The sequence below is a fragment of the Mesoplodon bidens genome, assembly GCF_964165515.1.
Source record: "Mesoplodon bidens genome assembly, chromosome: 3".
Lineage (NCBI taxonomy): Eukaryota > Metazoa > Chordata > Mammalia > Artiodactyla > Ziphiidae > Mesoplodon > Mesoplodon bidens.
The window spans coordinates 143743661-143766106 of record NC_138178.1 but is presented as its reverse complement, the minus strand read 5'-3'; the positions used below and the strand labels follow the sequence as shown (position 1 = coordinate 143766106).

The 22446-nt window shown below is 37.0% G+C and overlaps 1 protein-coding gene across 3 annotated transcripts in view; it reads right to left on the bottom strand.

Moving 5' to 3' along the window:
• The window catches only part of GPHN (gephyrin), a 639047-nt gene that overhangs the window by 59886 nt on the left and 556715 nt on the right, over positions 1-22446 (bottom strand). For all 3 annotated transcript variants that reach the window (XM_081229975.1, XM_081229976.1, XM_081229977.1), the window contains one exon: positions 8248-8369. In XM_081229975.1, coding sequence (XP_081086101.1) covers positions 8248-8369 — 122 coding nt within the window. The remainder of the gene's footprint in view (positions 1-8247; positions 8370-22446) is intronic.

Below are 22446 nucleotides of genomic sequence, written 5' to 3'. Positions count from 1 at the left end.
GATCATGGGGCAAGTAAAATGAACCACCACCAACCACACCAGAAGCCGGTCTTCATCCAAAGAAGGTGATGCTTTATATATGGTGGGACTGGAAGGGAGTCCTCTATTATGAGCTCCTTCTGGAAAACCAAATGATTAATTCCAACAAGTACTGCTCCCAGTTAGACCAACTGGAAGCAGCACTCAACGAAAAGCATCTGGAATTAGTCAACAGAAAATGCATAATCTTCCATCAGTATAATTCAAGATCGCATGCTTCTTTGATGACCAGGAAAAAACTGTTAGAGCTTGGCTGGGAAGTTCTGATTCATCTGCCGTATTCACCAGACATTGCACCTTTGGATTTCCATTTATTTAGGTCTTTACAAAATTTTCTTAATGGAAAAAATTTCAATTCCCTGGAAGACTGTAAAAGGCACCTGGAACAGTTCTTTGCTCAAAAGGATAAGTTTTGGGAAGATGGAATTATGAAGTTGCCTGAAAAATGGCAAAGGTAGTCGAAGAAAAGGGTGAATATGTTGCTTGATAAAGTTCTTGGTGAAAATGAAAAATGTGTCTTTTATTTTTACTTAAAAACTGAAGGCACTTTTTTGCCAACCCAATACAACTCCTTAAACAGCACTGAAAGACAGTATACAGTCAGTAGTATGCTGACTGCTTCAGGAGAGTCTTTTTTCGCACAGGTAGTTCCTAACTCACAGATTATGTTCCCAGAGTCTATATGAGAAATTGGCTGTTTGGAACCTGGAACACATTCCTTTAAAAATAATATTACAGATGGTGGGCAAGACTCCAGGGTAGTTAAAAACAAACAAACAAACAAATCTTCATTTAGCTCATAATGTTACTAATATGTTGCTGAATTATGCTTTAGTATTAACCTGAATTTTGGAAACAAGGTGGAAGACTGAAGAAAGAATGTTGAAATGGAAAGCATTTGTTTAAGTTATCTTCCTATCTACCTTTCTAGAGTCCTTTCCTGCTGTCAAATGTACTTCTTGCCATGCCTACAGTATCTTGCTATGCTAAGGTTCTGATGTGGTCCTGTTCAGGATTTGCCCTATGAGTCAAAGAACTCTAAGTTCTAAGTGATTAGTTCCTATTTATTTAGGACAGCAGATTTACCCAGATGTTGGATGTCTGATTTGAACTATTAAATATTAATATGTGAACAACTCACTCTCAGGTAGAATACTTTTAAACACAAATGCACCTCTAAATATTAGATTATCAAGAAGTATAGCAAAGTGAACAGAACAAACACATTTAGCCAATGTGGAGGACATTTGGGCTTAATAAAACACCTCTCCTAAACGGACTGGATCTTGAGAGTCAGGGAATAAGGAGATTAACTGTTCCTCTAAAGTTTCTTGCTGTTGATGGCTTTTCCCCTTTCACTTCTCAAAAAGCTTTCTCTCCCTTCCCTTCTCTTAAAAGTACTGACAGAGGAGCTTAGATGGTGAGTAGGGGAAAGGTTAGAATAGGGTAGCCATTTGTGAATCTCAGTCATTTGTAAATTGAATTAATGTAGGTCTGAATACCAAATTACCATTATTTACATTGCATGCACGCTCTCTTCTCCTCTTTCCCATTCTCCTCTCTCCACTCCTTCCCACCCCCTGGAAGATACTATGAACTTGTTATAACAAATTACCCAGAGGTAATAAATGCTGCAAAAGTGGCTCTAGTAGTTGTGGAAGGAAAGATAAAAGAAGAAATTATAAAAGGAAGGGGATTTTCTCTTTATGGAAGGGAGAGGTGTCTATTTTACAGTGAATAAGAAGCTTTATCTAGGGGTCCAGAAAGTAAACTTGAGCTACTGTAATAAATCCTCCTGCCTTTCTCCCCCACTTCTATATCACCTAAAGATCTAGAATTTTGCAACTCAAGTCCTTATAATTCATTCATACACACAGTCAATATTTAATTAAAAATTTAAACTAAATTTTCCTCTCTGGCTTTTGAAATATTGACACTCACTATTTACTTAGGGGTTTTATCTATTAAAATGGATATAGAATATTTAGTTTATTAACCTTAATATTAATAAATTGTGGGTGCTAAGCCCAGTTAAGAGGGCAGCATAGTACAGCAAAAGGAGAAAGACCCTGGAGTTAGACAGGCCTAGGCTGGACTCCTCATTCTGTCTTTTACTAGTTGTATGACTCTGAACAGCTTATTTAATTTTTTTGAGCTTCAGTATTATTATCTACAAAATGGGGATAAAAGACACTTATGTGGATCAGTTGTTTCATGAGGCCCAAATAAGATAAGTAAGTGAAAGAATGCAGTACAGTACTATATATATAGTAGGTAGTAAGTAAAGATTAGTATCTCTTTCCAGGAAAAGACTGGCATGTTTGGAGTGAGGAGGCTGGAGAAAATGGATGTGGATTGGGTGGGGAGGAAAGACAGGAGTGAAATAGAATTGAAAACTTCTTTGTAGTTCTTACTAATAACTATCTTATTCATTTCTGTAGTACCAAAGACTGAGACAACATCTGATATAGCATAACCCTTCATAAAAGTTTGTTGGATTATTAGAGTATACTTACCCACATATAATAACACCCCAATTCTGCCACAAGTATATAATTGGCACCTTAGAAAGATCATATTTGTAGCAGAATAGAGGGTGAGTTAGAGGAGAACAAGTCTTGAGGCAGGGAGACCAGTTAAGAGGATAGCCTCATGTCTAGACAAAAAGTAAATGGAGCCCCAAACTAAGCCAGGATGGTAGAAATGAAGAGATAGGAACGTACAGAAGAAGTACTGATGAGGGAAACTGTATGGGATTTAAATACAGGGCTGAGTGAGAGACAGAAGCTTTCCATTCAGGTTTCTTCTGGCTCGGGTGACTGGGTGGCTGGTGGGCGCAGTCACTGAGCTAGAAGAACTCAAAGAAATGGAGTAAGATGGTAGTGGGAGGCGCAGTGAGAAAGGAAAGGAAGGATAATGAATTTAATTTTTTTTTTTTTTGCGGTACGCGGGCCTCTCACTGTTGTGGCCTCTCCCGTTGCGGAGCACAAGCTCTGGACACGCAGGCTCAGCGGGCATGGCTCACGGGCCCAGCCGCTCTGTGGCATGTGGGATCTTCCTGGACCGGGGCACGAACCCGTGTCCCCTGCATCGGCAGGCGGACTCTCAACCACTGCGTCACCAGGGAAGTCCAATGAATTTAATTTTACATGTTGAATTTGCTCTGCCTATTGAACTTAAAAAAAAACATACCTAGTAAGCAGGTGGATCTAGGCATGGAGCTCAAGACAGAGATAAGATCTGGGAGTAAATAGCATACAGAATTAGAAGGAAAAAAGGTCAAGGGTAAGCCATGGTGACACATTTGGGAATAAGCATAGGAAGGGAAGCTGCCAAAACAAGAAAGAATAAACTACAAAAGGAGAATGAAGAAGTTGAAATGGTGTATTGCTGGAGAGGGATGTAAAATTGTGGTAGAGAGACCTAATAGCTGGGTTACGCAGGCATTTTATTTGTGTTTACAGACACATACCATTTCAATGAGGTTTTGCAATCCAGATGAAGATGAATCAACACTGACACCCTTCTGTTCTATGTAGTAGCCTTCAAAATGTCTTCTGATTTAATCTCTTTTTAAAAAATTCTACTTCCAAATTTGAGCATAGGCTCTGGAACTTTCTAAAACATCTTTATTACTAGGCTGTAATTTATAGTGCATTCACAGTACATGTAATTTTAAGGACAAGATCTATATCTATTTCAGTTTTGAATCCTCAAGAGCCTTTGGCTTAAAATTCATAGTAGAATCATGATTAAGTTTACCATACCCTTGTTACTTCCTGTGATCCATGAACCAGTGGCTTGGTATTCTTGGGAACTTGTTAGAAATGCAAAATTTTGGCCCACTCCAGATTTGCTGAATCACAATCAGCATTTTTAATATCTCCAGGTGATTCAAATAGGTACACAATTAATACTTCCTGACTAACTGAACAATGAATAAACAAACTGTATTGTTGTTCTTATTTCTAGTAGGTCTCCAACTTTAGCTCATATGATACAACTCGGGCAAATTATCTTTCCAAAATATGGTTTACTATGTTAATTCTGCTTTTAAAAAAAGCTGCAAATTTAACCAAATTGGGTAGTGCTGCCTGGATTACAAAACCTTTCAAAATCTGGCTTCAAATTTCTACCAAATTTATTATCCTTCTACCTGAACCTCCTACTCTAAACAGTCTGGCCTGACCTGAGTAAACGATTCTTTCTGCTTCCCTATTTTTGTTCATTCCCTGTTTCCTACTTGGTTAACATACTCTCTTTTTCTAAATACACAAATCCTATTTATCCTTCCTGTTCTAGCTAAAATGAAATATCTTCATAACGATATTATCTTGTCTTCATAATGAGAATTGTGGATTGTTACTTTCAAGAAACTTAGATTCCATTTCCACCTCTGCCACTAACTTGTATATTGCTGGGCAAGTTCAATGAACATCTCTGGGTTTAAAAGCTTGTCTTTTTCATACACAAGGCCAATAGGCACATGAAAAGATGCTCAACATTGCTAATCATTGATAAATGCAAATCAAAACCACAATGAGATATCACTTCACACTTGCCACAATGGCTTTTATCAAAAAGACCACAAGTAACAAATGTTGGTGAGAATGTGGAGAAAAGGGAACCCTCCTATGCTGTTGGAGGGAATGTGAATTGGTACAGCCACTGTGGAAAACAGTATGGAGGCTTCTCAAAAAACTAAAAATTGAACTACCATATGACCCAGTCACTCCATTCCTGGGTATATATCCCAAAACACTAATTTGAAAAGATACAGGTACCCCAGTGTTCACAGCAGCATTATTTATAATAGCCAAGATATGGAAGTAACCTAAATGTCCATCAACAGATGAATGAATAAAGAAGGTGTGGTATATACAACGGAATACTACTCAGCCATGAAAAAGAAAAAACTTTTGCCATTTGCAACAACATGAATGGACCTGGAGTGTATCATGCTTAGTGAAATAAGTCAGACAGAGAAAGACAAATACTGTATGATATCACTTATATGTGGAATCTAAAAAATAAAACAAACTAGTGAGTATAACAAAATAGAAACAGACTCACATATATAGGAAACAAACTAGTGTTTACTGGTGGGGAGAGGGAAGAGAAGAGGGATTAAGGAGTAGAAGATTAAGAGGTACAAACTACTATGTATAAAATAAATAAGCTACAAGGATGTATTGTACAGCACAGGAATACAGCCAATATTTTATAACTTTAAATGGTGTATAATCTATAAAAATTCTGAATCACTATGTTGTACACTTGAAACTAATATAACATGGTAAATTATACCTCAATAAAATTTTTTTTACATTATAAAAAATTTTGTCTTTTTAAAGAAAAACGCTAGGAACCACAATAGTATTGTGTTCCACACAATGAGAGAAAATATATCTAAGGAATGTGTTTTAATATTCACATAATACTTAAAAATGAATGTTTTAAAAATATAGTTAATGCTCACGTATTTGAAGCACCCCTCCCATAAGCTCCATTGTACCCTCTTTTTAAATGAAATATACAAGACACAAAGGCAAAATTCATCCAGGTCAATCCAAATAAGTTATAGAGTCTTACCCTTCAATTTTAACATTTATTGTTAAAGTCATGGTAGGTGATAAGAATAAGAGCTAAGAAGTAGAACCATACAGAATTTAAACCCAGACTGAAACCTTTTAAAAATAACAAGAATAGCACTCTTACTCCCTACTCTTATCTGGCATAGCTGAGTAAGGGTTCCGTGCTTGCTGACATTCTTGAGCTATTTCTCTCCCTGCTTTAAACATAGGGTAGTTTCTCCCATGACCCTGCTTGTTTCCCTGGAGAGCTTCACATAGAGGCTTCTGTATAACAACATTTGCTTTCATTAGCAAACCGCTATATAGGAAAGAGAAGAATGAAGAGGGAGACAACCTTCACAGAATATCAACAGGCTGCAGATTAAATGTACGTTGTTTCCTTTGCTAAATTCCCAGCACAGATTTCCATCTGAACAGTTATAAATTCTTTCCTCCCACATTCCACCTCTGCATTTTAAACCATTTACTCTGGGCCTCTTCAGTATAGCACTCTAAGACTGAGAAAGTTTAGATCTGCATCAATTGTATTTTTAAAAAATTGTTCTCAGTTTTATGTAAGGTATTAAATCCAAGAAAAGAATATACTAAAGATGTGCATATTCTCAAAATTGCCTGTATCTTGCTTGTAAGTTTTGTTGTTCTTTATATGCTGTTTTCAAGGGACATTTTGAAGTTACATGTAATAGCAACATTAATTATTAGGAAATGTCTACAACAAATCAACAGCTGGTCCTAGAAAATCAAATATTAGCATATCAACATAGGAACCTTTCAATGGTGTTTTGGCCTTTGTAGTAAGGTAATGGCAGCATATATAGTATATATCAAGTTAGCTTTTTTTTAAATACAAAAGTACAACATTAGGAGGAGAGCATGAACAGAATTATAGTCAAGACAGCATAAGGTAAAAATGACACACACAAACAAAAAGCACCTTTTACCTTATAATAGTTCTTGGAGCTCATTAATGCACCTGGAGGCAGGGCCAGAGTCAGCAGTGGCTGGGAAACAAATTCTAAATCTGGTGCATTTGTTCCCTAGAGTTTCAGGCCTGTTCTGTGCTATTGGAACTCTTGGGTTCATCCTACCTCCTATCAGAAATTAATTTTTGCCTTATTTAAAGGTGTATCTGCATCAGGATACTTTTTAGATGCTTGGAAGTTTATATATATGAAAGGATGGGTTCCTAGTCAGGTCCAAATTCAACCCTCCCCGCTTTTTTTCACTGGGTTCTTTCTATCCCTTCCCAAGGCTACGGAGCCTGGGTCAGGGTGATACTTTAGATGCTTGGAAGTTTATATATATTAAAGGATGGGTTACTAGTCAGGTCCAAATTCAACCCTCCCTGCTTTTTTTCACTGGGTTCTTTCTATCCCTTCCCAGGGCTACGGAGCCTGGGTCAGGGTGATACTAGGTAACCTGCAGCACTGGCTTCACCAGCATGGGTTCTAAGTTGGCTGGTTACTTACCTATGGACTTCTCTAGAACTAAACTTTCAGGTAAATACAAATGGTGAATTAAAAAAAAATGATGTTTGAAAATATGTGTAACAGACTCTACTCCAGTGTCCACAGAGAAAGAAAAAATCAGGAGGAAAGAAGAGAAGTTTAAAAGGTGAGATTAACATAAAAACTACTGCCTTTCAGGTTACTAGCAAGACGCTGTGTTCCAGGTTTGGACTACATTGTGTCCAGTTTGAGCCTAAACTGGGGTTTATAGGAGTCCCAGCATACCTTGTGAAATGGTAGGGCAGAGCCTCTTCAAGAGCATATTTGAGCCCTGGGAAAGCACTCATCTTAAGGGAAGGAGGATCCAGGCATAATGAGCTTTGCTCAGTGACAAGGTGGTGATAAGACAGAAAGGGGCAATTATAGGTGACAGATACATCAGGGCATCCATCACTCAGATTTGTCTCCTAGCTTTGTCTCCAGCAGGCTGTTGTTTGAGTGTTACTAAGAGCAGGCACACCTCTGGTGAACTGGAAATAGTGCCTGGTGAAAGATGGCTGAACAGCAGTGTTGCATGGAAGTGGGATGCTCAGAAAGAGCAAACTTTTTGATTGCATGTGCAGCTGGAGCTGGAGATGCAGTTGGAAATTTATAGAAATACTTGGAGAATTTAGCAGAGGGCTGAGTTAATTTAGTAAATGGGGTAATATGCTCTCAGAGATGGGCAATTATAGTCAATGTGCCTCCCTTTGTACTTACAAGTGGGTGAAGCCTGGAGAAACTCAGGTTATATAAGAATACAAAAATCAATATAAAAGTCCTAGAAAATAATTGTACTTAAACTTCAAAGAATCAGTTAGTACTAATTTTGACATTTCCCTCTTCTCACCCATGTCTTCCCTATCTTTCTTGACATAAGTAAAAGTTTGAATAGGAATAACACCCAAAGCAGAGCAACATATTTCTCCTATTGTAAAAGGCATTCCAGGAAAATGTCTATCGCTAAAGGACATAGACATCTCCATAATTCTTTGACTTCTGAAGAAAGAAATAAGTGAAAATTATGGTATTAAATTTCTTTCTCTTTAGCAACAATCCCGCCTAGTTAGTACTCCCAAAATTCATATTTGTACAATAACAACTTCAAAATAAAATCCAATACTTACTTGTCTCCCACAATTCCCAAGTTGATTGTGGGGTATCCATGTTCCTGAATTGTTGCTAAGAGGGTTGAACGATTGCTGTCTCGAATCTTTCCTGGTAAGAGGTCATCTTCAGGATTTAGCAGCTACAGAGCCAAAAAAAAAAAAAAAACCCACTATAAATTATTTTCTTAGGATAATATTGCCTATTGTTAATGGGAAAAAAATAGATCTAGCAAACAGAGTTTGGCATATCTAGCACCTATAACAGTATCTGGCCCATAGAAGATATATGCTCAAATGATCTTTGATAAATACTGAAAGCATAGGAGGATCAGAAAACATTCCTCCAGAATTAAAAAACATGCAGAAATTTAAGTGGTGACTAAACAGCAGGCCAAATATCACACCAGCTTTGGCTACAATTTGACAGAATAGTGTGCTCTGGAGATAGCTGCCTTTCTACTGGTTGGTTGTTTACTGGGTCAAATTGAAAAAAAAAACTTTCTTTTTTCCTCCCACTATTATTTTCTAATCTGTCCTTAACTGAGAATATTTGAGGAAGAGACTGTGTGACATGATATTCTCAAGTCTGAAGAGAATGATCATTTATCTTTTCTTTCAAGCTTTTTGATCTCTTTTGTGAAGTGGGATCAGTAGTATTGAATAAGTTAAACTTATTTGAAGGAGAGGGAGACAGATACCTTGTCTCTATTAGCAAGCTTAAACAAGTAATACTTAACTGCACACACCCATGATTCCATGACTTTGAACTGAATCACCCTTTAGAGATTTAATATCTACTATTATACGTCAATGAAGAAAATTATAAGAAGCTTATTTTATGTTAGGATGTTCCAATGAAGCAGTGTAGCGTAGTAGCAAGAGTCTACCTTATTCAGATAAGGTTCAAATTCAAGTTGCCCAAACACATTATACCATAATTTTCTCATTTATAATATACAGTAATAAAACTACCTTGAAAGGCAGTTGCTAGGACTGAGATAATGAACACTCAGTTAACATAGATAAATATACAATAAAAAGAATTCTCTGTCCTTTCTTTATGATACATGATATTGAAAGAGCACCTAATTCCCCCCAATTGTTCTCATATTGTTACTCCTAGATGCTAGTATGGATGGAATCAGTTTATAACGTGAACACAGATTTACATTTATTAGATTATAAAATACTTAACAGTAGGAGGTCCCTAACACACACAGACACACACAACATGCAAATTTAATTTACACAATTTTAAGATGTACTTTGATTTCAGAAAATTACAAAATGAAAAAAAAAGTACATCTTCGAAGTGAGAAAATCTGGAATATTATCTTAGGAGGTTGAAGGCAAGCCTGCACATTTCAGATGCTTAGGCTGTTAACATGGCCAATACACAGGGTTTTGTATCTCAGTTCTGCCAAACAATGACCTCAAGCCCCTTTAGTCTTCCTTCTGACTCATTAGTGATACCATGTGGCTGGACCATTGGCTTTATGCTGGAAAAGTAGTAGCTTTGCAAACAACTGTCCCCTTAAAATATCTGCAGAAAAACTTTAATCATCTTATTCACTGTCACCTGGGAGACTTCCCTTCAAATACTGCACTAATCTAACTTAATCAGATCCCATGTGACACTGCAACCCACTTGCATCCTTAGTCACTGGCAGAGCTTGGAAAATTGCTATTGCAGTACTAATACAGATTAATTTTCTGATCTTAATTAACACACAGTTATTGAACTTATAATTTTATAAGGCCAAGGCTTGCAGCTTTTAAACTCCATTAATCAGACAAGTTGCTGCAGAAAGAAAACTGAGCGGTTATATAATATTTTTTTTACAAAGGGTACTGACCACCAACGGAGTAATAAGATTTCCCCGTTATTAGGGTGGTTTCTTTGCCATTCATGTTCCTCTCTGTTATTTTGCTGCACACAGTTCCAGAAATAATAGAACAATTAGTGATCACTGGAGAACCAGTTGTTTGTCTGTAAAATTGACATAATAAAATAATAGCTAGTTAAGTGAGGGTATGGGATTTCCAGTGCATTTTAAGTATTTTCAAAGAGAACGTGCAGAATCGAATGGAAGATTATAAGGTTGCATATACTAGAATAAATTCACAATATTCCTCTTTAAAAATGTAATCTTATTTTCCAGCTTCTTATACTTCTAGTCATCTCTGGAATGATGCCTGAAACTTATTCTAGTTAAAATATAAAAGAAAAAATACAATATAAAGTAAAATAAAACATAACCCAAAACAAACAAAAAAAACAAAAACATAACCCATTATCTTGATACTTTGTTACTTTCTTATCTACCACCTACTAAATTTCAATTTCCTGTTTCTGTTATTGTCAGTGGTGTCACTGTATTTCCAGCTTTCAAACATTTAGCCTTTGATTTTTTTCCTTTATTGTCCACTATCTTCCTAAAGGTTTCAATCCTTAATCCTTACTCCATCTCCTTTTTTTTTTAATGTTTTGCTGCTTTATACACAGGAATCCATCTCCTCCTTGACACTACATTTTCATTCACTCTCTTATCAACCCTCCCCATCCCCCAATTTCAGGCATTCAATATATCTGAATTTCTGCAAAAGCCTTATAATTGGCTATCTTGCCGACAGACTCTTTCCTTCTGTGAAATAAAATAGACACATTTACTTGCAAAACTGTACGATTACTTGCCTAACAGGTAAACTGTACCAAACTATGATAAAAAACTATCTTAAGTCAAATTGTTATAACATAAGCTTGTTCAGACCTGTATGTTCCTATAAGATTATGGACAATTAGAGACCATGGTAACTCCATATGGACTTGTGCTCCAAAGATAAAATGAAATTGTTTCAGCAACTCACCTATTTCACAAAATGTGATCAGTCTCTGCCTAGACCGTACTTACTAACTACCTTAAAACCACCTCATGACCAATCCCAGTCCTCAAAATCCTGTGAGTATCCTTCTGTAACTTCCTCCTCGAGACACTACTGAGACTCTCAAGGTGATGCTCTTCCTTGCTCAGAAAGTTTAATATATCCAGCTTTGTATGATCAACATGTTTCCCTGGTGGCCTTTGTACTAGGACAATGATGGTCATGAAGGTCCCTACCAACACTTAAGCAAGACCTCATGCCACCACTATTCTCATACTGGTTCCATTGCACTTCACTGAGGTCTTTTGAGCCTCTTTGCTCAGGGGAGTCTTTATGATGCTAAGTCCAGCACTTACCTTAAACTCTGATCCTTTATTGCTGAGGTCCCAAAGTTAGCTGAAATTTATTTTGTTTTTGAAGGGGAGCAGAATATGCCACCTCCAAATGTGCCCATTTGGCACATGCATTACTTTGAGCTGAAGGCAATCAAGACCCAGCAGACTCAATAAAAACATTTACTACTCCCTTAACTGCCTAAAAGAATTTAGATAGGGGGCCTGGCCCAGAAAGAGAGCCATTACCAGAGATAACTTTTTATCTGAAAGACTTACCTGCATGGTAGGGCAAACATCTGATTACTAAACATCTGCTCTTCTCATCTTCCTGAACTGCCCTTCTCCCCTTTGAAGCCCCAGGCCCTATCCCATTCCTTAGCTCAGACTGACATACAAGCCTCAATTGCCTGACTGCCTTTGGGTCTCCTATTTTTATGGGATTCCTATATGTACAAAATTAAAATTTTCTCCTGTTAATCTGCCTTATGTCAATTTAGTTATTAGATCAGCCAAAGAACCTAGAAGGGTAGATGGAAAATTTTTCTGCTCTAAGAGTAAGGTTCCCAGGACTTTTTGGTTATCTGACTGAATTTGTAAGGACTTTTGTTTTCCTTAATGTTGGTTTGCTAAAGTGTTGATTTGCTACTAACCATTTTGTTTGTCAATTGGCTACATTGTTGTGTGTCTGTAAGAACTTTTCTTTATGTATGAGAAACTGGCTTTCAGAGAGATCTACCTCCCAATTCTGGCCTGCTGACTTTTAGGGTTAGCTCTCAAGGGTTCAACCTTAGTTTTTTTTTTTTTTAATTTTTAAATTTATTTTTGTATACAGCAGGTTCTTATTAGTCATCAATTTTATACACATCAGTGTATACATGTCAATCCCAATCGCCCAATTCATCCCACCCCCACCCCCCCGCTACTTTCCCCCCTTGGTGTCAATACGTTTCTTCTCTACATCTGTGTCTCAACTTCTGCCCTGCAAACCTGTTCATCTGTACCATTCTTCCAGGTTCCACACACATGCGTTAATATACAATATTTGTTCTTCTCTTTCTGACTTAACTTCACTCTGTATGACAGTCTCTAGATCCATCCACGTCTCAACAAATGACCTAATTTCGTTCCTTTTTATGTCTGAGTAATATTCCATTGTATATATGTACCACATCTTCTTTATCCATTTGTCTGTCGATGGGCATTTAGGTTGCTTCCATGACCTGGCCATTGTAAATACTGCTGCAATGAACATTGGGGTGTATGTGTCTTTTTGAATTATGGTTTTCTCTGGGTACATGCCCAGTAGTAGGATTGCTGGATCATATGGTAATTCTATTTTTAGTTTTTTAAGGAACCTCCATACTGGTCTCCACAGTGGCTGTATCAATTTACATTCCCACCAACAGTGCAAGAGGGTTCCCTTTTCTCCACACCCTCTCCAGCATTTGTTGCTAGTAAATTTTCTGATGATGCCCATTCTAACTGGTATGAGGTGATACCTCATTGTAGTTTTGATTTGCATTTCTCTAATGATTAGTGATGTTGAGCAGCTTTTCATGTACTTCTTGGCCATCTGTATGTCTTCTTTGGAGAAATGTCTATTAGCTCTTCTGCCCATTTTTGGATTGGTTTTTTTTTTTTTAATATTGAGCTGCATGAGTTGTTTATATATTTTGGAGATTAATCCTTTGTCTGTTGATTCATTTGCAAATATTTTCTCCCATTCTGAGGGTTGTCTTTTCATCTTGTTTATGGTTCCCTTTGCTGTGCAAAAGCTTTTAAGTTTCATTGGGTCCCATTTGTTTATTTTTGTTTTTATTTCCATTACTCTAGGATGTGGATCAAAAAAGATCTTGCTGTGATTTATGTCAGTGTTCTGCCTATGTTTTCCTCTAAGAGTTTTATAGTGTCCGGTCTTACATTTAGGTCTCTAATCCATTTTGAGTTTATTTTTGTGTATGGTGTTAGGGAGTGTTCTAATTTCATTCTTTTACCTGTAGCTGTCCAGTTTTCCCAGCACCACTTATTGAAGAGACTGTCTTTTATCCATTGTATATCTTTGCCTCCTTTGTCATAGATTAGTTGACCATAGGTGCGTATGTTTATCTCTGGGCTTTCAATCTTGTTCCATTGATCTATGTTTCTGTTTTTGTGCCAGTACCATATTGTCTTGATTACTGTAGCTTTCTAATATAGTCTGAAGGCAGGGAGTCTGATTCCTCCAGCTCTGTTCTCAACCTTAGTTTTAAGGACTTTAGACATATATAAGTGATATTTTCCCTGTTGACTGGCTTTTAGCTAATGAATTCATGGATTCATCTAATAATAAACTTGTACTTCTCCTGGCATAAGTTGGCTTCTGTTTTATCTTTCTTGCATTTATTTTTCTAGAAAGCATAGTTTCATCAAGGAAAATGTGGAATTGCAGTGGTCATTTTGGAGTACTTTTGACAAGACAATTATTCACTTGAAAGCACTTTTAGAACAAAGGGCGAATACAATTCGGAATATTCAATGATTATCACTTTTATTGTTATGCATTGCTTCAAAATGAAAGTTCAATAAAAATACAAAATATTTAAAAGTTTGCTAAACCCTGGGTTGAGGAAATTCTCTGTCTTATTTGTCTAAAAGAGAAATCACTTAATTTATTTTAAGAGACCTCCCTCTTTGTTTCTGTTCTTCAGAGATTTAGTCCTACCTTGATGGAATAATCCTATTTAATCCTATCTTGATGATCTTGATGGAATTGTCAAAGGGCCTAAGACTGGTTGTAATAACTTACTTTCTCTCTTTTTAATGTATTGAAATGGGTTTGTCTGCATCTAAGACTTTTCTCCTCTTTGCAAAGGGAAGGTATTAGAATTTTATAGGTCAGTAACTATTACCATATCCATTGCAAACAGCTTCCTTATACATCCTTACTTTCTCCTTCTTTTGGAAAATGTAACTAATTAATTAATTCCATTAATTAATTATGGCCACACCTTAGAAATACCTAGATAGTCCAGACAAACAGACCTAACACAAAAAAAGGTGAGAAAAGTCAGATTATAAACTCTAATGGAGAATGGTCTTATTCTAAATGGCTTTTAATTAAACTCTGAAAAAAAAAGTTTTAATTGAGAGTTAAATTAATTGCCTTGGATGTAAGAAAGAAAAAGGAACATACAGAGCTTTTAAACATAATCTAAGCAGTCTTTAAGAATTTGGTTTATAAATACAGAGGTTTACAAATTGTATTAGAAAAAATTCATATTCTATTTCTATTATCATGATTCTGTACATGTTAGACTGATTTAATAATTTTAGTTTAAAAACTGTCCAGTGGGCTTCCCTGGTGGCACAGTGGTTGAGAGTCCACCTGCCGATGCAGGGGACATGGGTTCGTGCCCTGGTCCGGGAAGATCCCACATGCCGTGGAGCGGCTGGACCCATGAGCCATGGCCGCTAGGCCTGTGTGTCCAGAGCCTGTGCTCCACAACGGGAGAGGCCACAACGGTGAGAGGCCCATGTACCGCAAAAAAAAAAAAACCAACAAAAAAAACTGTCCTGTGTTTTTTTCCTAACTTTACCACCATGTAAGAAAGTTATACTAGTATAATATTCTAGTTATGTAAGCCTTGGGTCTCTCTGCCTTTTTTTTCTATTCTTAAAGACTCTTATTTAAAAAAAATTTTTAAAAACAATTTTTATTGCAGTATAGTTGATTTACAACCTTGTGTTAGTGTCTGCTGTACAGCAAAGTAAATCAGTTATACATACACATATATAAAAAATCTTAATAGGTTTTTTTTTTTTTGGCCGTGCCACACAACTTGTGGGATCCTAGTTCCCTGACCAGGGATCAAACCTGGGCCCCTGGAAGTGGAAGTGTGGAGACCTAACCACTGGATTGCCAGGGAATTCCCTATTTTCTTATTAAAAAAATCCTAATTTGAACCTTCTAAATTGTGTTCATCTAAATATGGGGATGATGATATGGAATGACTCTGTGAAAAGAGACTGATGAGGTTCAAGACACGCTACCCCAAAATATGGCATTTGGCATAGTGAATATTTTAAGCTGAAGGAAATTGAGAAATAGTACATGCAGGAAGGACTTTCTGACTTTCCCCTGAAGCATGTCAAAAAACTCTTATGTTAGTGCTCTCCCTATGCCCAGAGGAAAGGAGCATCCTTATCTCTGAAGGTGAAGGGACAGAGAGAGGAATCTGAAGGAACAGGCCTTGCTAAGTTTCCCCCAGTTTACTACACTCTCCTCATGACTTCTGTCCTTTCATATTTCTCCACAACTTTCCATTCTTCATCAAAACTAGTTAAAAAAATGCTCAGGTTTAACTGATTTTTCAGGTCTTCATTTTTTTAAAATGAAGGCTCTCATGTTACATAAAACTTACATTAAATTAATGCTGTGCTTTTCTCTTATTAATCTGTCTTTTGTTACAGAGGTAATAAAATTCAGAGCTTGAGAAATTAGAAAAGTAGAGGAAAAAATATTTTTCCTCCCTTACAAGATGAATTCTTATAATGCTTCTATTAAATCATGACTTTATAAGAAATTAAATTTTAATTGCCAGATCCTTAGTTAACCCTAAGATCTTAAACTAATATTATTTTGATTGACTGATCAATAATCTTGGATATGTGGACACTATAATGTTTAATATACCAGTGCTTGATGTAGAGAATGGACTTGAGGACATGGGGAGGGGGAGGGGTAAGCTAGGAAGAAGTGAGAGAGTGGCATGGACATATACACTACCAAATGTAAAATAGAGAGCTAGTGGGAAGCAGCCGCATAGCACAGGGAGATCAGCTCGGTGCTTTGTGTCCACCTAGAGGGGTGGGATAGGGAGGGTGGGAGGGAGTCGTAAGAGGGAGGAGATATGGGGCTATATGTATATGTATAGCTGATTCACTTTGTTATAAAGCAGAAACTAACACACCAATGTAAAGTAATTATACTCCAATAAAGATGTCAAAAAAATATATACCAGTGTTTTTATTAAGTACATCATTAACAGGTTAAAGTAACCATCATTAACAGGGTAGAAAGGATATATGAAGATAGAGGAATGCTTGTGCAAGGTAATGATTATGTTTTATTTATTAGGAAAAAACAGAACAATATTTTTCTTAAAGTAAAAATTACTGATTGTGCCAAAATATAAAGGAAGTCAGTAAAAAATAAATTTAGGAGTATTATTCAGCAAAGTATAGAAGGTCTGAAGGGAAATGACTTATTGCTTGGCAGTAATAACTACAAATAATGAATATACAGAAAGAATAATATGTATTAAAAACACTGACAAAGTTGGCTACATGACATGGGCTTATTCATAAGGAAAAAAGGTCTATGGATCTTTTATTGTAAATTGTTACTAGAATTTGGGTTTTCTTTTTGTTAAAAATGGCTAAGTTATTTTGTGTCCAGATAACAAAGGTCCCTTTTTATAACCAAAATATTCTGTTAACTCTCTGGTTTATGGCACATTCTTAAATCATTTTAATCAAAAGCTTCTAAAAATAATGGTTACTTATTGTTGATTAAAAATATTGTCTGTAAATATTTATTGTCTTTATTTATGACATATTAATATCTTGTTTCTTCTGACAACTCTTCTTGGTTTTGGCTTTCCCAAATTTGGAATAAATCTGTTGTCTTTTATACTTTTTAAGCAATTTTTGAGTTTACTGGATGGCTACTACATAATACAAAGATTTGCTCCTTTCTTCTTGTAAAGGGAACCATGCTAAAATATTTGACATATTTTCATGTACAGGTTTGGAAGTCTAGAATCATGGCTTTGAAGTACCTTGCAAACTTTGGTAATATATTTGTCCTAATGTTTGTCTGTATGGCAGTGGCTGAATATATAAATTCTAGAGCCTTAAATGTTGCTTCACATTTGCTGTAAGCTATATGGTTCAACAAATTATCATGAAATAAAGAGTACACAAAGGCATGGTGCATGTAGAGATCAAAAAAAATACCTCAGAAAACCTAATACACAATCATAGCCCATCAAAAAGTGGTACCAATCTGGATTGATCACATCTCAAAGATAATGAGCTAATTTAGGCTGAAAGTGACCAGAAGTGGGGTCACTGAGAAATGAAATTGAAATCAGAATTGGCAAAAGTGTACTATGACTTTTAATACAGATAAATTGTGCCAAACCATAATACAGAGCACAAACTGTCTTAGCTGAAATTGTTTTTTAACACAAGCTCATTCAGAACCACATGTTCTAAGATCATGAACAAAGTGATTTAATAGTAACTCCACATAGATTCATACGTTCCAAAGATAAGGCTACTGACTGTCCAGTTCCAGCAACTTGCCTAGATTAAAAATTCTAATGAGTCCTACCCAGGGCTCCGGTGGTCTTTGTATGGGGGTTTTGACATTTCTGTTGCTCAGGAGCACACATCTACTGAAAATGATCTTTCTCAAACATCAATCTTATGACTTTCTCCTCCTCAACTATACTCAGCACTGTCTCCCAGTCTGCCAATCCGTGGTCATTTTTTACATTGTTAAAAACTATACTGAAGGCTCAAGACTCACCTCCTTTAAGAAACCTTATAAAGGAAGAAAATTCTGACGCATGCTACAACATGGTTGAAACTTGAGGGTATTTTGCTAAGTGAAATAAGGCAGACACAAAAAGACAAATTCTATATGATGACACTCATATGAGGTACTGAGAGTAACCAAATTCATATAGATAGAAAGTAGAATGGTGGTTGCCACGGGCTGTGGGAGGGAGGAAATGGGGAGCTGTGTTTAATGAGTATAGAATTTCAGTTTTGCAAGATAAAAACTGTTCTGGAGATTGGTTGCACAACAATGTGAATGTACTTAAAACTACTGAAGTCTACACTTAAAAATAGTTAAGATGATAAATTTTTTGTTATGTGTATTCTACTGTAATTAAAAATGAAAAAAATTAAATGTCACTGATGACCTTGGCAATAACAGTTTCAGGGAATAGTGATGCCTTTAAAAAAGAGGCAAATCAGGAAGGGAGTATTCCACTCTTCCTGGTAGGAAGGGAAAGACGGTGAGTGAGATTACGCAATGGTGGAACATCAGGTGGAAATATCCAGAGGAAGTTGTAAATGAAGGCTTGATTTTACAAAAGAGGTTAAGTTTAGGGCTACAGATATGGGAAGTTACCTGCATATATTTGACATGAGAGGAAAACTCTAAGGGAGAATTTAGAGAGAGTGGAAGACACAGCAAAGAACAGCATCCTAGGGGAATATTCCAATTAGGGAATGGGATCAAGATAAGGAACGATGAGGAAAAAAAGTAGTAGTTGGCAGGGCATCAAGACAGAACAATCATGGAACACCAGGAAAGAGACAGTTTCAAGGTGGTGGGTGAGGAATGCCACTGATGTCAAATGATATAGACAGGTTAAGGAAGAAAAATATCAGAGCAGGTTTTAGAGGTTAGGAGGTGAATAGTAGACTCAGGAAAGCAGTTTGTGTACTAATAGGGGGCAATAATGAGATTCAGGAGTTTGAGGATAAAGTGCAGAGTGAGGAAGGAAAGGCAGCATGTGCAGACCTCTCTTTCAACAAAGCTGGTAGTGGATAGGAGGTGAAAATGCAGTAGCTCAAGGAGGCAAGAAGGTGTTTAAATATAGGTTCTCTTCTGATAGCAGTAATCTTTGTCTTTTTGGATGTGGAAGGAGGATGAGCCACTAGAGAGGAAATAATCAGAGAACACAGAAGACATAGGAAGTAATTTAGAAATCAAAGTTCTGAGGAAGGTGAGAAAAAGTGGGTCTAAAGGTAGAAGTAGAGGAATTGTTCTTAGAAGGAAGTACCTTTTCCTTTTAGATTGGAAGAAAGGAGGATAGCTAAAGGAATGGGGACATTTTTGAGGTAATGAGACGGGAAGAAGAGGGAGATCTCATTTAGTTCAGTTTGACAAATATATTTATTTTTTACCTTCACTTTTTTCCCATAAAGGTGGTTAGGTCATCTGCCAAGAGTACAAAGTAGGGCTGCTACTGAGGTTTAAAGAGGGTATAGAGTGTATGAATGAACTGTCATACTGGAACTGGAAGAATGTACTAGAAAATCAACAAAACAGTTACATCAGAATTACTGAACAACTTTAAGTGCCAGGTTGCCATTAAATGGCAGTAATTTGTAGTTGTTCAGGTAATCATAGTTCTATGAATTTTTTCAGTAATGTTTTTCTGCTTGGGAGCAAAAATGGAGAAAGTGGAGAATGGAGTCATTCACTTTGGGTATTACCACAGTAAGCAAAGGAATAGATTAAAGGAGTGAAGCTATCTGAAGTGTTAGTGAGGGCAACTTTAAAGTGGTGAGTCATAGTCCTTAATCTGGACAAGAAGTATAGTGTGGCTAGAAGAAAGTAATAGACTATCTAACCTGATAGGTTTCAGAGATTGCCATTAAAAAGCTGGGGAAATGAAATTTAAGGAAGTGGGAAGCATTGTGGAATAGTGGAAAAAAGTCATTACAGCCAAAAGATTTAGGTGTGAAACCAGGCTTCATCACTTACACAACATATATAATGTTGGGTAAGTTGCTTTGTTTTTGAGCTTCAATTTTCTCTTATGTAAAAAGAAGGATAATAATATTAACCTCATGGTGTTGCTTTAATTATAAAGCACATAGCGGTACTGGTCATAGTAGACACTCAACTTCTTATTCCTTCTCTTATTAGTGGGGACAAAGATTTTAAAGATTCAACTTTTATAATAACAGCTGCTTGTGGCAGCTCCCAAAGAACAGTATATGGAAATTTTAGACAGACTTTATATATCTAAAGTTTAAACTTGTTTGTACAGACATCTGTTATTGAGAGTGGCCAAGAGATTTACAAAAGACAGAATAAAATAAGGAGAGGCATAGTGGAGATAAATACACTTAGTTCTGTGTATGTGTGTGTTCGTGAGAGAGAGAGAGAGAGGAAGGGAGAGAGGGAGAGACAGGGAAGGAGGGGGTAGGAAGAATGAGAATGAATAGAAATGAATGAATAAGTTATGGAATATGGCAGAAGGTGACTGAAACTAGAAGAAAACTCACCATCTATGGAAGGAATATTTATTGCTAGTAGTAACTAGATAACAAGCATACAATCTTGACTTCCTGAAGCTAATGGCAGCTGGCTGACTGATGTCCAGTTTAAAGACCTAAAAGTCACCATCTACAGTTTCAAGGGAAACAATATATTTTATGGAATGGAGTTCATCTTGACTTTTCACTTTCTCTTATCTTCTACCTTGAATTCACTGGCAAATCCTGTTTGTTGATTTTACCTTCAAAATGTATCCTGGATCTGATTACTTCTCAACATCTTCACTACCAATCTGGTCCAAATCTCTTGCTGAAGTATTGCATATCCTTTTCTTTTTAAAAATTTTAAATTAATTTTAATTTTAATTTAATTTTGTGTGTGTGTGTGTGTGTGTGTGTGTGTGTGGCAATTTTATCATCATTGGTAATACAGTAGTGAACAAACAATACAAGCTTCAAAGAGGTACACACAGTAACCACTGAATATCCCTTTAACTGGCCTCCCGGCTTTTCACTTTTTCTCTCCCATATGCCAAGCCATACATATAGAAGCCAGAGTGATCATTTAAAAATTTAAGACATTTTGGGCTTCCCTGGTGGCGCAGTGGTTGAGAGTCCGCCTGCCAATGCAGGGGACACGGGTTCGTGCCCCGGTCTGGGAAGATCCCACATGCCGCGGAGCGGTTGGGCCCGTGAGCCATGGCCGTTGGGCCTGCGCGTCCGGAGCCTGTGCTCCGCAACGGGAGAGGCCACAACAGTGAGAGGCCCGCATACAGCAAAAAAAAAAAAAAAAAAAAAAAAATTTAAGACATTTTATGTTCCATGCTATGTTTCGCTTCCTCAAAACTGTCCATTTAGAATAAAATGATCTTGTTTCTGTTACCTCTCCAACCTCATCTCCTTTTACTTTTCTCCTTTCCCTCTATACTTCAGCCACATTGGCCTCCTTGCTGTTCCTCAAACTTGATAAGCATGTACTCCAGGGCTTTAGTGTTTGTTGTCCCCTCTGCTTGAAGCACAGTTCTGCTCACGAGGCATATACCCTCAATGCCTTCAGATGTCCACTCTAATTTCCCCTCATCAGTGTGGCCTGATTAGCCTTTGTAAAACAGAGGACTCTACCTGTCTACCAGTCAGGTCCGGGATGAGAAAACCAAAACTCCTCTAGGTATTTCAAATGAAGGGGGTAGGAGAAAGAGGATTTAATGCATGGGATTGGTTACAAATGTGTTGGCAGAGTTGGAGAAACAGAAGAAACGTGTATTACTAAAGATCAGTAACTGTAGTCACCATCGTCCCCAGGGCTGCTGGAGGAAAGTGATGTTACTGAGTTGAGGAGATATACTCCTGCTACCTTCTTTCCACCTTCTAATACCATGTTAATGCATCTCAATGGCAAAACCTAACTGGACCACAGCTGGAAAGAGAGTCTGGGAAACTGTTTTCAGACTTCCAGCTTTATTGTATACGGGAGAGAACAAAAGGGCTGATGTGGAATAAGTTTCAATAGATAATACCTGGCATATACCTCTTCTGCTAGCATTCTTTATTATCTCACTCGGCTTTTTAAAAATTCAAATCATTTACCACTATATGTTTGTTTATTGACTACCTGCCCCCCCGCCCCCATCAGAATATAAATTCTGTAAGAGCAGGGGCTTTGTCTGTCCTGCTTGCTGCTGTATCTCCAGTAGTCAGAACACTGCCTGACATCAGTATGGTAGCATACTAAAAGGGGAGGGGTTGTGAGAGAAGACTGCCTCAGTGGAAAGGAGTATTTTATCACTGACATTGTTTAGGATTGCCAGTGCATGGTGATAATAAAGAACAGAATGACTTGTAGTTAGTTTTATTACTGTTTTCGAATTTTCTGCAGACATTCTGCAGTGCATTCTTTTATGTGAGGGTAAAGCCTTAATAAAACCCTTTC